General features: G+C 41.0%; 1 protein-coding gene across 6 annotated transcripts in view; it reads left to right on the top strand.

The window, feature by feature from the left end:
• ALDH18A1 (aldehyde dehydrogenase 18 family member A1) overlaps positions 1 to 15,868 on the top strand; it is a 44,454-nt gene that overhangs the window by 9,512 nt on the left and 19,074 nt on the right. For 2 of the 6 annotated variants that reach the window (XM_072739630.1, XM_025991126.2), the window contains exons 3-8: positions 3,369 to 3,589; positions 7,500 to 7,649; positions 7,737 to 7,841; positions 10,315 to 10,473; positions 10,897 to 10,987; positions 15,012 to 15,136. In XM_072739630.1, coding sequence (XP_072595731.1) covers positions 7,530 to 7,649; positions 7,737 to 7,841; positions 10,315 to 10,473; positions 10,897 to 10,987; positions 15,012 to 15,136 — 600 coding nt within the window. In that variant the 5' untranslated portion in view covers positions 3,369 to 3,589; positions 7,500 to 7,529. The remainder of the gene's footprint in view (positions 1 to 3,368; positions 3,590 to 7,499; positions 7,650 to 7,736; positions 7,842 to 10,314; positions 10,474 to 10,896; positions 10,988 to 15,011; positions 15,137 to 15,868) is intronic. The other 4 variants (XM_072739629.1, XM_072739631.1, XM_025991143.2 and 1 more) reach the window with 3 other exon arrangements.

The following is a 15,868-nucleotide window of genomic DNA, read 5'->3' as shown; positions in this document are numbered from 1 at the left end:
TGAGCATCTTTGTGCCAGGAACTATACTGCAAGCCTATTGTGGAAAAAAAAGTATCATCTTTCTTGTATCTCCACAAACCTGAAACATATTCACTTTTTAAAATTGTCATTTAAGAGAGGGCAGAAAGGCCTTTTTACTGATTCATTAAAAATTCCAGGGACACCTGGGTGGCTCAGCAGTTAAGTGTCTGCCTTCAGCTCAGCGCATGATCCTGGAGTCCTGGGATCAATCCCACATCGGGCTCCCTGCATGGAGCCTGCTTCTCCCTCTGCCTGTGTCTCTGCCTCTCTCTCTCTGTGTCTCTCATGAATAAATAAATAAAATCTTTAAGAAAATAAATAAATAAGTAAAGTACTCATTCTGGGATACGTGGGTGGCTCAGTGGTTGAGGGTCGGATCCTGGGGTCCTGGGATCTAGTCCTGCATATTAAGCTCCCTGCGAGGAGCCTGCTTCTCCCTCTGCCTATGTCTCTGCCTCTCCCTCTGTGTCTCTCATGAATAAATAAATAAAATCTTTAAAAAAAAAAAAAAAAGAAAGAAAAATGCTCATTCTAGGGATGCCTGGGTGGCTCAGCGGTTGAGCATCTGCCTTTGGCTCAACGTGTGATCCCAGGTTCAGGGATCGAGTCCTGCATTGGGCTCCCTGCAGGGAACCTGCTTTTCCCCCTGCCTATGTCTCTGACTCTCTGGCTCTATCTCTCTTTCATGAATAAATAAATAAAATCTTAAAAAAAAAAAAACTCATTCTAAGATTTGTGTGTGAAGAAGGCAAAGAGGGAGGACAACACACAATGATTTTCTAGTCCATGGGAATAAGATTCTGCTCACTTTACCCTCCATTGTTACAGCATAGAGAAAACCGTATAAGCTATATTATAGTTAGAAAAGTTAGTGGTCAGGAGTTAGAGATAGTGGCTCTAGAGAAATCTGGGAAATCTGTCTGTAAATATAAAGGGAGGTGATAATGGTTTATTCGAGTGGACAAAGTTACTCTGTAATAGTGCCATTATAGAATGGTGGTCCAAAAAGTAGCTTGGAATGATTACTACAGTAATTCATTCAAATATTTATTAGTTGTCTGTAATGACACATAGAGAACTCTTTGAGGAGGGAGTACCTGAAGTTTAGTTCTGCCAAAGACTTGTATTACTCATCTTGACTTGCTTCTTGCAACCAAGGACTCCCACCATGAGAAGATCCATTTGCTGTGAGTGAGACTATTCATTAGCAAGACCTCACCTGTTCCTCTGCCTGTGCACTCCTTCTTCTATATCAGTTAAAATTAGGTCAGGTGTAATAGAAAATCCAAAATAATAATGGCTGAAACAGGATAGAAGTCTGTATTTCTCTTTTTTTTTTTAAGATTTTTATTTTTATTTTAAGATTATTTATTTATTTATTTGTTTATTCATTGAGACACAGAGAGAGAGAGAGAAAGAGAGAGAGAGAGAGGCAGAGGGAGAAGCAGGCTCCATGCAGAGAGCCTGAAGTGGGACTCGATCGGGGTCTCCAGGATCATGCCCTAGGCTGCAGGCGGCACTAAACCACTGCACCACCGGGGCTGCCCAAGATTTTTATTTTTATCTAATCTCTACACCCAGCATGGGACTCAAACCCACAACCTTGAGATCAAGAGTTGCATGTTCTACCCACAGAGTGAGCTGATCACCCCTCTCTCTCTTTTGAAAGGAAGCTGGGGGTTCTCTAAGAAGAGAGGCACTCCAGGGCTTTCAGAATAGTTCTGTGAAATCATTAGGCATCCATACTCCTCCTTTCCTGTTATTCCAGAGTTCTTGATGTTTTTCTTGTAGTCTAAAATTGTGTTTGAGCTCCTACCTCATTCATATGCATGTTTAAGCAGCAGGATAAAGGAAGAAGGAAGCATTTCTCTTTTGAAGGAAATTCCTAGAAGTCCCACTTAACATTTCCACATGTATCTCATTAATTTAGTCACATGTCCATGTCTGGCTGCACAAAATGTCTGGGAAATGTAGTCTTGACTGGGGGCATTGTGCCCCGCTCAAATTAGAGAAGTCTCTTAATTAGTGAGAGAAAAAGATAATGCATAATTAGTAAGCAGCCAGCAGGAGGAGTTGGATACATGAATAGTGGTAAAGGGATTCAGTGCCTGTTTTACTTTTGGCTTTATACAGGTATATATTTAGCTTTTTAATTAAGATTATATATAAATATATATGAGTGTGTGTGCATGTATGTAAAATACTTGCTTCCTTAGAATTCCTGTATAGGATTACTTAGAGGCAGATATCCAAAGAGATTGAAAGTATCTGACTCCAACATTCCTTGTCCTTTAGAAAGCTATCCAGTTTTGGGCCACCTGGGTGGCTTAGGCAGTTGAGCATTTGCCTTTGGCTCAGGTGATCCCAGGTCCTGGGTTTGAGCACTGCCTTGGGCTCTCTGCTTAGCAGGGAGTCTGCTTCTCCTCCCTCTGCCTGCTGCCCTCTCTACTTGTGCTTTTTTTCCTCCTCTCTGTCAAATAAATAAATAAAATCTTAAAAAAAAAAAAAGCTATCCAGTTTTTTTAACCATTGTTACAGATATCTGGAATCATACTACCACGTCAGAAAATTTGTAGGTGAATTAGTTACATTTTTTTACTACTCATACCAGTTACTTTGCTCTTTATTGTCTTTGCTAGTCAGGCTCACTCTCTTTGTAATGATGTGGTTTCTTTAAAAGCACACTTTTTTTGATGATGAAAGCAACATATTTTTATTGCTTAAATTTGGAAGACATAGACAAGAATAAGGAAGAAAATTAAAATCACTTGTAATTCCATCAAAAATAAAACCACTAACATTTTGATTTATTTTCATCTTTTTTCTGTACATTTAGACATATATAGGGAACTAACATATGAGCATTTTCCTATGTTATTAAAAATTCTGAAAAAGTTAATTTATTCTTTTGCCTTCTTTGGATGTTTACTCTGCTTGTGATTTTTCCTGTTATAAATAACACTGATGAATAGCCTTCTGATAAAACTTTTTGTTTCCATCTCCAGTTAGTTTCTTATAATAAATTTTTGGACATAGAATTACTGGGTCAAAAGATGTGGACATTTTAAAGACTTGGTATATTTTACCAGCTTGTTTTAGGAAAGATTGTTTTGTTTAAACTCTTCACAATGTTTGAGTATATCTCGAACCTGTGTACTGGTATAAAACTCCACACAAGATTAGAATAAGAACATGCTGGATGTACTGGATTTTTGATTTACTGGTTTTACTCTGTTAAGAATGATAAAACTACTTTTTGGCTGACCTGGTGAATATTGTACATGTACCTTCTTAATGAGAAATTTATATTCTATATTTGTCTTTTTTCTTGCATTTCACTTTGGGAGCTGCAGATCGTATCCAGCCTTCAACCATCAGACATGTCCGTTCTTGGAGCAACATCCCCTTTATTACTGTTCCCCTCAGTCGTGCACATGGCAAATCTTTTGCCCACCGCAGTGAGCTGAAGCATGCCAAGAGAATCGTGGTGAAACTTGGAAGTGCTGTAGTAACCCGGGGGGATGAGTGTGGCCTCGCCCTGGGGCGCCTAGCATCTATTGTTGAGCAGGTAATTGCCAAGGTGGAAAATTCTAGTGAACAAAAACAGTATGGGGTTTTTATTTTTAAGCTGTCAGTTCAGGTGGTTTTGGTTTTTTCCAACCCTAATTTTATCCCTAACCCACCCTAAACCATCAGTTCAGGTGTGTCAGCTTGTAAAAATAATTTGAGTACAATAGATGTAACCCAATCTGAAAACTTTGTTTCCAGTAAAGGCACCAGTGCATCCTGTATCCCAGGGCAAGCAAAGGAGATGTCAAGGAGTAAAGTTGATTTCGTGCAGTTCATCTCTCAGGCTTCTTAGTGATAAGGAGCTGTATATGTCAGTGATTGTTAATCTTGGCTACACATAAAAATTGTCTGAGGGACCTAGAGATTCCTAGGCTTCACAGTCTCTGGGATGAGGCTCAAGCACCTGGATTTTTAAAGTTCCCCAGGTGACTAATAGGTACTCAGGGTTGAATACCCAAATGGATGTTTGTGAATATTGAGCTTTTTTTGTTTCTATTTTGCTAGGCTTTTTCTTTTTCAAGTAGGCCAGTAATATTGAAGTAAATACGAGCTATCATTGCAAAGATTTTCCAAGTTCAGATATTTGAAAGGATTCAGCAGACTCCACAGAGAATACCATATAAGACTTTCATTTAAAGGCAAAGGATAGAAGGCAGTAAGAGAGAGAGCGCAAGCAGGCATTGGGGTTGTGAGGGACATCTATGCACAAGCCCTCCAGTGTCTTTATTTGTACAGAGACTGCAGTCTGTCCCCAGATTGAATTACCAAGAGATCTTTGTAGGGAATCTTACCTTTGGGAGAGCTCAGAGCAGAAGTTTTCAGTGGGGATTTTATGCCCCACTGGCTGTGCAAGCAAGCCAGGCTAACTGTAGACTATCAGTAAAAATTGACCTTCAGAGTTAACCTTGAGATTTTAGACTTTAAACATATTACAGATCCCATACCTATCTTTGCCAAGAGCAGGTATCAGTAAACTTTTTTTTTTTTTTTTTTTTTTTTTTACAAAAGACCAAATAGTAAATAGTTTAGGCTTTGTAGGCCAGATGGTCTCTGCCTCAACTACTTGTCTCTACCATTGTAGCAACAAAAGCAACCATAGACAATATGTAAATGAAAGGGCATAGCTGTGTTCTAGTAAAACTTTATTTACAAAACCAGGTGCAGGCGAAATTTGACTTGCTGGATAAAATTTGCCAGCCCCTGACCAAGAGTCAAAACCCAGACATCCAGGCATCATGGTTAAACTAGATTTTTTTCTTTCTGTCTGTAACTCACCTCTGTCCTCCATAATTTTAGGTTTTAAAAAACAAGTTTATTAAGAAGTTTGTATTAGGAAACTGCTAACTGAAACTTGATGGAATTTTTTTTTTAATACTTTCTGTAATCAGTTTATCAGATCTGCCTCCCAGATTGAGTCCATCAGATCAATTCATTTTATTTATTTTTTTTATTTTATTTTATTTTATTTTTTAATTTTTATTTATTTATGATAGTCACAGAGAGAGAGAGAGAGGCAGAGACACAGGCGGAGGGAGAAGCAGGCTCCATGCACCGGGAGCCTGATATGGGATTCGATCCCAGGTCTCCAGGATCGCGCCCTGGGCCAAAGGCAGGCGCCAAACCGCTGCGCCACCCAGGGATCCCAGATCAATTCATTTTAAAGTTTGTTTTGTTTTATTGTATTAGAGAGAGAGCACAAGTTGGGGAGAGGGAGAAGCAGACGCAGACTTCCTGTGGAACAAGGAGCCTGACACGGGACCCCAGGATTATGACCTGAGTTGAAGGCAGATGCTTAAGTGCTGAGCCACCCAGGTGCCCCAGATCATTCATTATAACAGATATTTATAAAAGGGCCATATTGTGAGAGACTTTACCAATGTGTAATTGTTATCTCTGCCCTTGGGGGGCCGGAATTGGGACTCCCAAAGCAATTAGGTGATTGTTGAAAGCAGTAAATAATCAAGTGAATGGGCCTAAATCTTTATTGATGTTCAGTTCTTACAATCTGTGGCCAGTGGAAGCCACTTTACATTGGCTCCTGAGTCCATGTAACATGATCAAATCCCTTGGATAAGACAGTTGATTCTACATATTAGTAGTGCCCTGATCTAGAAAGCCTGTCCCTGGGGTCCATGGTTATCTGGTGACCTAAGCAAACCATTACCGGGGTCTTCCCACTGTTTTCATCAAGTTTCTTCTCTGCTCAAAACCTTCAATCTGCTTTCAAGACTGAAACACAATTCCTTTACATGACTTCCTGCCTAATAGAATGATCTACTTTATTTCCCATTCTCCCTGGCGAGACCACTGCCACTACTTTCAAGCTTACTTCCTCCCTAGCCCACTAGCATATCATATTCATTCCTGCCTTTGTCTCCCACCTGGAATCCACTCTTAGAGCCTCCTATTCCTCAGAACCGCTTGGTTGCACAACTCCAGGGGCACCATTCACACTGTGCACTTAGCAGCAGATACAAATCCTACCAGTCTTGGAGGCCCAGGCTGAGTCCCAGAGGGCCTCAATGAGCATAACTGTATTCTGACTTGACTTTCCCATCTTTGGGTTCCTCAGTCACTGTCATTTGGTAAGCTAAAAAATTGGAGCAGGGCACCTGAGTGGCTCAGTGGGTTGAGCGTCTGCCTTCGGCTCAAGTCATGATCCCTGGGTCCTGGGATCGAGTCCCACGTTGGGCTCCCTGCCCCACAGGAAGTTGGCTTCTTCCTCTGCCCCTCCCCTCATTCGTTCTTTCTTCCTTGCTTGCTCTCTCAATAAATAAAATTTTTAAAAGAACGATTGGAGCACTGTTATAACTGATTGGATCTTTTCTATTGAGATACTGAAATGTTTTAGGTAACACTGGTTTTTTGGATATATGCATATATATTCTGTCTTTTAGCAGTTACTGCTGAAATATTTATAGATGAAATAATATGTCTGGTGCTTGGGATTGGTATTAAAATAATGGCAGAGCTGGCTGTAAAGGCAGGACTAGAGAGTGGGAAATTGGCATGGGAGATAGTTGAAGCTGGGTGATGGGTACACGGGGAATTATAAAACTATTGTTACCACTATGGTTAAGTATGAAATTTTCTTTTTTTGTATAGTGCATTTGTTAATATTTTTTAAGTTATTTATTTATTCATTTTAAGTAATCTCTACACCCAACATGGGGCCTGAACTCACAACCCTGAGATTGAGTCACATGCTCCTCTGACAGCCAGCCAGGCACCCCAAGTATGAAGTTTTGTATGATAAAAAGTTATTTTTCAAAATGATTCATCACAGGTGTTTGAGTTCCTGAGCCACCTGAGAGGGCTCAAACATCAGGAGGAAGGGACACATTAGGAATACGGACTTTATTTGTAGCTTGAATCTTTGATTCTTTCAATGCACATCTGTCCAAAGTAACGGCAGCTGATCTGGGCAGACAGAACAGAGTGGGGTCAGCATCTGTCCTTGGTCTAGCCTAAGATGACCCATAGGGATCAATATACCTCAGAAAGAGCCTCAATCTCCCAGATCATGTCTTAGGACCTAATAAGCCATCTGCTAAGTTTACATTGCAGTTCCTAGTTCCAGACTTCTTTTTCTGGAACAATTAGGCCTTCTATACTATAGACTCCCAGTGGATACCATCAAGTGCTGTGGATGTCAAAGCTGCCTGCACAGCAGAATCCGCTTACTCAAAATACCTGATACCTGTCTGCTATCTACTTACCAGATTTGAGGTAGCATCTAGGAATCTGTATTTTTATGAAACAACCTGGGTGGTTCTTCAGAGCCAGCCCAGTGCTGGTCCTTAAACCAGCATTTGGGATCCACTCCATCATCTGTCCTACTTGAGTCTCTTGTGAAGAAAGGAAAGAGATGATATAGAGACTTGTGCCTTTTCCTTTCTCAATGTCAGGTGTCAGTGCTACAGAATCAAGGCCGAGAGATGATGCTTGTGACCAGTGGAGCCGTAGCCTTTGGCAAGCAACGCTTGCGCCATGAGATCCTTCTGTCTCAGAGTGTGCGGCAGGCCTTGCACTCAGGGCAGAACCAGCTGAAAGAGATGGTGAGTGTTACTTCCCCAGCCCTTTAATGGGTCCACAGGCCTCCTTCCCTCATTCCCAACTACACTATATCTATTTGTGTGTTACAGGCAATTCCAGTCTTAGAAGCACGAGCCTGCGCAGCCGCCGGACAGAGTGGACTGATGGCCTTATATGAGGCCATGTTTACCCAGTACAGCATCTGTGCTGCTCAGGTGAGAGGCTTACCTTTACAGAGAAGTGTAGGACCTGTAAGGATTATTCCCATGGAACAAAGGAAAGATGAGCTGGGCTCCAGAGCCGGACTGCTAGGATACAGTCTTGACTTTACCACTTGTTAGTTGGGAAGTCTGGAGAAAGTCTTGAGGTCTAACCTTGAGGTCTAGCCTGAGTCTCCTCATCTGAAAAAAAGAAGGTAATATCAGGGCTTACTTGAGAGGGTCTTTGGAAGAAGTTAATGAGAAAATATATGAAAAGTATTTAATGTAGTGTTATTCCCAGTAGTTATTAGCATTTGTTATTGTACTAGTAACACTTAATGGCTACTACTATAAGTGTTTATATTCCTAAAGACAATAAAAGTTAGATGTTTTTATTTTGTTGGGTTGCTTCTCTTTGTACCTGATTGCCTTGTATAATAAATTTCTATCAGGCATTCAAAAGAAAGAGGAATGTCTGTGGTTTGTTTTCATTCATTTAGCAAATATTTATTGAGCACTTACGGTGTACCAAAAAGCGTGTTAGGCATTGGGGATACTGTGGTAAACAAATCAACCATGGTTCTAGTCCTTACGGAAATTATACATTATTAGTGAGTGGTCACCCCTGAATGTTCTAGAACCTTCTTTCCACATTTTTTACCTAAATTTCCAGAATTTTTTTTCAGTTATATCTTTAGTCATCAGTACAACTACACACTAGAAAACATGTAAATATCACAAAACAACTAACAGTCACTTCACAAAACAGTTGAAAAAAATTGAACTCCCCAAGTTATTGCCTTTGCTGCCCCTGATCCTACCATTTACACAGATATTATTTTACATATCTGATGTTGTTGTACGTACCTTTCAAGTCTTTGGTCTTTTCATTTCCTCCTGCTTTTTCTGTTTCTCCATAATTCTCACAGTGTTATCCACAGTGATATTGTAGTATTGTTCCAAAGTGTCATTGAGTAACTGAACTGAAGCAGAAAGGCATGGACTTGACTACCTGTTGTCTGTAGCTGGGGACCCCACTCTCTTAGATTTTTTCCTGTTAGCATAAATATAATGGAAATCTCAATTTCTGTCAGCCACTATTATCACCTCTCTTATCCACAATCCAATGATAATTTGAGTCTTTAGTGTTTTAAAAGTGTCTGGAGCCAGATGGGGAAACTTAGGTCCAGTGACTATGCTTTTGGTTTTTTTCCCCCAGGTATGATGCTTTTTGAGGTTTTTTTAATTTGTTTTTTATTTTTTGTTTATTTATTTATTTTAATTTATTTTAAGATTTTATTTATTCATGAGAGACAGAGAGAGAGAGAGAGGCAGAGACATAAGCAGAGGGAGAAGCAGGCTCCATGTAGGAAGCCTAATGTGGGACTCAATCCTAGGACTCCGGGAACACCCTGAGCCAAAGGCAGATGCTCAACCACTGAGCCACCCAGATGTCCCACTCTCTTGTGGTTTCTTGTCTTCAATATAACCCTGTTTTAAAGACCATTATCAGGGGTGCCTAGTGGTTCAGTTGGTTGAGCATCCGACTCTTCATTTTGGCCCAGGTCATGATCTTGGGTTCCTGGGCTTGAGCCTGGCATTGGGCTCCACACTCAGCAGTGTGTGCTTGGGATTCTCCCCCTCTTCCACTCCTTTCCCCAACCCTGCTTACATGTACGTACATACTCTCTCTCTCCCTCTCTAAAAATAGAATCTTAAAGAATAAAGATCACTATAAGTGGCTTTTGGAAATCTCTACCAGGTTGTTTGTCACGTTTTAACCTTAAGTACAGCAGCTTATTTTTTCTTCATAAAAATGAAATTGATTTGCATCCTAACAGACTTCCCTTCTCCACTCACATACTTTTCTCTTTTAGGGCTCTTCCCTGAACTAAGTTTTGTCTAGCTCTTCTTTCAGTTTGTGGCTAAAGACTCACCTTCATAAACCTCTCAGACCAATCCCACTACTCAGATAGTCTTTGCTAAGTGCAGCAGCGGTCAGCTACTAGAGCAACAGTGGCAGCCCAACCTGATTCTGTTTTGTCCCATAAACTTCTCCAAGCAGGGCAGGCCATCTTTCACTCACCAGATATTTCAGTGCCTACTGTGGCCAGCTCCTGAATCAGATGCTAGAATACAGAGATATTTTAGAGATTAATGGATGGCCATCTCTTCCCTGAAAGTGTGTCTCCTGAAAGTTCATACATTAATTTTTTAAATTCAGTAAATAGAAGAGATTTAACAGCTCTTTGAGAATTAAAGTACTTTTACAAGAAGTCTTGAGCATTCTTAAATATTCCAAGTGATTCATTTTTTTCCCCATCTTTAAAAGAATTGGTTAAACATCCAAAGTGTATGTTCCTTTGTGCTCTGTATGGGATCCAGAAACCTAGAGTTTAACTCCTCTCCTCCTAGCATCTTTTATATGCTGTTGCTGGGACATTCATAATTTTCCCCCTTTCTACATTTTTGATCCATTTAATTTTAGATTTTGGTGACCAACTTGGATTTCCACGATGAGCAGAAGCGCCGGAACCTTAATGGAACGCTTCATGAGCTCCTCCGAATGAACATTGTCCCCATTGTCAACACAAATGATGCTGTTGTACCCCCTGCTGAGCCCAATAGTGATCTCCAGGGGGTAAATGTGGGTAAAGTATTCCTAAGGGTTGAGCATGCTGGAGACTAATGCCATGCTATGCTGCATGTACTAACACCGGAAGTTTGGCATGAACAAGATGGAGAAATTGGGATAGAAGCTGGCCTCATGGAACAGTGGCTGCATAAGCTCTTCTGAAGTCAAGGGGTCTCATTCTGCAGGGTGAGGTGCTGTAGTGATTTCACATGGTGCTATGAGCATGGCTTGTGTGTAGCAATGGAAAAGGGTGCATGTTTGGAAATGGGGTGGCCAGTAGACACAGTGTTTTACAGACAGAAGGGGCCTATGAGAGCTGTTATCTACACACTTGAAAATTAATTTTGCCTGCCAAAACGAGCAGAGTGCTTCTGTGAATGTCTTCTTGAACTGTATGGTTTTCACTCACTTTTTGACTTTTTACCTGCATTCCAGGTTATTAGTGTTAAAGATAATGATAGCCTGGCTGCACGTCTGGCTGTGGAAATGAAAACTGACCTCCTGATTGTTCTTTCAGATGTAGAAGGTACAAAGTAATGTCCTTTCCTTTTATTCAGCCTTTGTTTTAAATACTAAACATGTGAGCACATGAATTCCCCTCTTTGTTAGAGTCCTTCTGTTTTTTTATTTTTGTTTTACTGTGGACCATTATTTTCTGAGTCCTATGGCCTGACAAAGGGTTTTTATGGCTCTAAAGAAGGTAAGGGAATCTAGGAGATACAGTGTGAATGCTGAAATGTTGTCATTTCCAGGAACTTCAGGTTTTGTTTTGTTTTGTTTTTTTAGAACAGTGTTATTGGGGATCCCTGGGTGGCTCAGTGGTTTAGCATCTGCCTTTGGCCCAGGGCATGATCCTGGAGACCCGGGATCGAGTCCCACATTGGGCTCCCCGCATGGAGCCTGCTTCTCCCTCTGCCTGTGTCTCTGCCTCTCTCTCTCTTTCTCTCTCTCTCTCTCTCTCTCTCTCTCTCTGTGCCTCTCATGAATAAATAAATAAATAAAATCTTTTAAAAAAAAAAAGGCAGCTTCATATAGATGTATTTCACAGCTCACCTATTTAAGACTTAAAATTTAATTCATTGATTTTTAGTATATTCGTACAGTTCAACCCTGACAACAGTTTTATTTTTTTATTTTTAAAGATTTTCTTTATTTATTTGACAGATCAAGCAGAGGAAGCAGCAGGCAGAGGGACAGGGAGAAGCAGGCTCTTCATGGGGCAGGGAGTCCAATGCAGAGCTCAATGTGGGGCTCAATCCCAGGAACCCAGGACCACAACCCAAACCAATGGTAGACACTTAACTGAGTGAGCCACCCAGGCGCTCCCTAACAACAGTTTTAGAAAAATTTTTATCATCCCAGTAAGAAACCCCGTACCCCTTAGCGGTCACTCCTCATTTCCTCCAACTCTCCAGCCCTAGGCAACATCTCATCTACTTTCTCTTTCTTTGGCTTTACCTGTTACGGACATTCTGTAGAAGTGAGGTCACACAATATGTGATCCTTTGTGACTGGGGTGTTTCATTTAGCATAATGTTTTCAAGGTTCATTGATCGACGACAGCATCTGTCAGTACTCCTTTTCTTTTTATTGCCAAATACTACTCCATTGTGTACATGGTACCACATTGTATTTACCCATTCATTAGTGGACAGACATGCTACTGTGAACATTCATGTCCAAATTTTTGTGCGAACGTGATTACCTAGGCACAGAATTACTAGATCATTTAGTAATTCTGTGTATGGTTAGCGTTTTGGGGTTTTGTTTGTTTGTTTTTTGGGTTTTTTTTTGTTTTTGTTTTAAAATTTTATTTTATTTATTTATGATAGACATAGAGAGAGAGAGGCAGAGACATAGGAGGGAGAAGCAGGCTCCATGCTGGGAGCCTGACATGGGACTCGATCCCGGGACTCCAGGATCGCGCCCTGCCCCAAAGGCAGGCGGTAAACCACTGAGCCACCCAGGGATCCCCTGGTTAGCCTTTTGAAGAAGTGCCAGACTGGTTCCAAAACAGCTGCATCGTTTTGCATTCCTGCCAGCTCTATATGAAGGTTCTAGTTTCTCCACATCCTTGCCAATACTTACCTCTTACAATCTGCCTTTTTGATTGTAGCCATCTGAGTGGGTGTGAAGTGCTATTTCGTTGTGGTTTTGATCACTTTCAGTTTTTAATGTAAATCATGAGACAGATGATACTAAATTGGAGCCAGTGCAGAAGTCCAGGCTATGTAGCCTCCATGGTCTTATATGTTAATCTATTTTTCCCTGCTTTTCCCTTCCTCATAGAGGGGTCCCTCTTAACTCCAGTTTGATTCTCCATTTACTCTTCTCACTTTCTTAAGCTATTCCCATTTTACATTTTGACCCATAAGGAATGTGGTAGCTGCGTCTAAAATTGGCTAACCCTACAGGATCCCAGAGTACCCCCTTACATTCCCAGGAGATTAGAAAAACCTGTTAATTCCTCAGCCCACACCCAAGACACCCAAGACATGAGAGATCAATATATAAAGCCCAATTTGTTTTTTTTTTTTTAAATTTTTTTTTATTATTTATTTATGATAGTCACAGAGAGAGAGAGAGGCAGAGACACAGACGGAGGGAGAAGCAGGCTCCATGCACCGGGAGCCCGATGTGGGATTCGATCCCGGGTCTCCAGGATCGCGCCCTGGGCCAAAGGCAGGCGCCAAACCGCTGCGCCACCCAGGGATCCCATAAAGCCCAATTTGAACTAGACTCTAGTAAACGTTTTTAATGCAGCCTTGAACATCAGAATTGGCCATCAGGGTGATAGCATGTATCAGTACTTTTCTTGTTATTGCCGAATAATATTCTACTCTAGATATACCCCTTTTATTTGCGCATTCAGCAATTGATAGACATTTGAGCTATTACAACTAACGCTGCTATGAATATTCGTTTACAGATGTATATAGATGTACAAAAATCAGACTTGTGCTATATTAACCCTGATTATCCACTGAATGTTGATTTTTAGCACAATATTAGAATTTTAAATATCATTGGTTTTGAGAAGCTGCTATAAGGGGAAAAGAGGGGTAGGCAGCATATCAGTGCTAGGTACTCGTCAAACGTCTCTGGAGGAGGTTTGGCCTGGAATTTTGCAACATTGCCTGTGCTATTTCTATATAAAACCAGAACAGCCTCAGAATTGAAGCCTGTGATTTCATAGCATAGTGCCTACTGAGAAGACGCCAGCCCTGAATCCAGGAGCCATGGAGTACGGGGATGCGAGGGACAGAGGTTGTGAGAAATGGTTTTTCCTCTCCCTGTAATTGCTGCCCATGGTTAGCACTGCTTCATTCCATACCACACACCGGTTTCATCACTCCTCTGATTCCTTTTTCCCAGCAAGGACATGTTTAGCAGGCTTGTGTTAGAGATTTAGAATAATGAAGCAGAGAGGGCTGTATTATCACATAGGAAAAGCAGTAACTTAAACCAAAAACATCACTGCCCAAATGTCCTTAAGACGCACGCTTGCTTCGGCAGCACACATACCAAATGTCCTTGAGCCAGTCCCCAGCCCTGGGCAGTTCCTCCCTGTATACATCCCACTTAGGCCTTGATGTGATTCCATTTTCACAGGCCTATGATTTTTCTCTCCAAGTTTCCAACTTGTCTTTTACAAGTGAAATTGTGAAGATTTTAAATCATGGGTTGTATGTATATAATGTTTCATGTAACTCGTATTTTATGTTATTCTATTCAGTTATAAAAGGGGCATAGGCTTTGTGATGATAAATCTGGACTGAATGCCAAGAGTCCGCACTCTTCTGCTGACACAACCTAACCTTCACAGCAGCTTACCCTTAACATGGGGAGTATGGTCAGTGGCTGTTTCAAAGGATGCTGTGAGTGTTAATAAAACCCATCTCCCATTTTATCCCACTCAGAGATAGTCACATTATAGTATACAGTATATATAGTGTATAGCTGCTGCTCGATTTCTGCAGTGTCCAGTCATCCTTTTCAGTTACTTCCTTAATTCAGCATCATAAGTACCAGTGGCAGAGGTGAGGACAGCTTACCGGTAGACAGTGGACAGGACTGGTAAGTTTTGTGCCAAGGATATGGTCGTACCATGATGCTGGCAAGCATTCGTTCATTAAGCCAGGTTATAGGGACGCCTGGATGGCTCAGCAGTTGAGCGTCTGCCTTTGGCTCAGGGCATGATCCCGGGATCCGGGATCGAGTGCTGCATTGGTCTCCTTGCATGGAGCCTGCTTCTCCCTCTGCTTGTGTCTCTGCCTCTCTCTGTGTGTGTCTCTCATGAATAAATAAATAAAATCTTAAAAAAAAAAAAGCCAGGTTATAAAAGTATTTAAGGAGAGTCGTCCTGTTGCTGCTTTTCAGCATGGGTAGACTATATAGATCCCTAAATCCCTTTTCTGGTTAGAGCTGATAGGACACAATTCATCTGGATCACTCACGTACAGAGTGGTTGGCAAGTTCCCAGGGGGGTCTGTCTTAGGGGACACTCACTTCCATTAAAGCAGTGTTACTGAGTCTTGTCTACTTTTTAGGTCTCTTTGACAGTCCTCCGGGGTCAGATGATGCAAAGCTTATTGATATATTTTATCCGGGAGATCAGCAGTCTGTGACCTTTGGAACCAAGTCAAGAGTAGGAATGGGTGGTATGGAAGCCAAGGTAAGGGTGTGATGCTCTTACTGTCTGTAACAGATCTAATTCCAAACAGTATTTTACCCTTACCCTTTTACTTCTGTGAGTGTTTGGGGGCTAATGATTACAATACTAAGCACATACATACTTAAATATGCACGCATCTAAATGTGGGTTTAATGTGTATTGTATAACAATGTTTAGTCATGTCTATGTATGTATTCTCTTTACTAATGTTACATAGTGCATTCATGTGTAAACTTGTCAAGGGCAAGGTCTATATATTTTTCATAATTCATAAGTCCTCTAATGTTATCACTCAAATATTTCTTTCCTTTTTTTTTATAGATTTAAAAAAAAAATTAAGTAATCTGTATGCCCAACATGGGATTCAAACTCTCAACCCTGAGATTAAGAGTCTCATAGTTCAATGACTGAGGCAGCCAGGCATCCCAGCTCAAATATGCCTTATGAAGTCTTTCAGAAATTCTTCTCTCCCTTAAGTTATTCTAAGAAGCAATACCCTTAAGATAGGGAATCATATGTGGCAATGGCAGAAACCTACAAAAGAGATAGACAAAAGCTAAAAGAACTCAGGATCAGACTCTGGTCAAACACCAAGCTGGACACTAAGTTGAGGCAAGTAGGTCAGATGTAGAACTTATGAGTTCCAGAACTAGAGAGTCTTGGAACAGAGCATAGAGGGCAGATTGGCTTATCATTAGGTAGCATGTGCTGAAGTTGGGCTGGAGAGAGTGC

This window comes from Vulpes vulpes, chromosome 15, assembly GCF_048418805.1.
Source record: "Vulpes vulpes isolate BD-2025 chromosome 15, VulVul3, whole genome shotgun sequence".
Lineage (NCBI taxonomy): Eukaryota > Metazoa > Chordata > Mammalia > Carnivora > Canidae > Vulpes > Vulpes vulpes.
The sequence above is the reverse complement of the archived record's forward strand: the minus strand, read 5'-3'. Positions and strand labels throughout refer to the sequence as shown.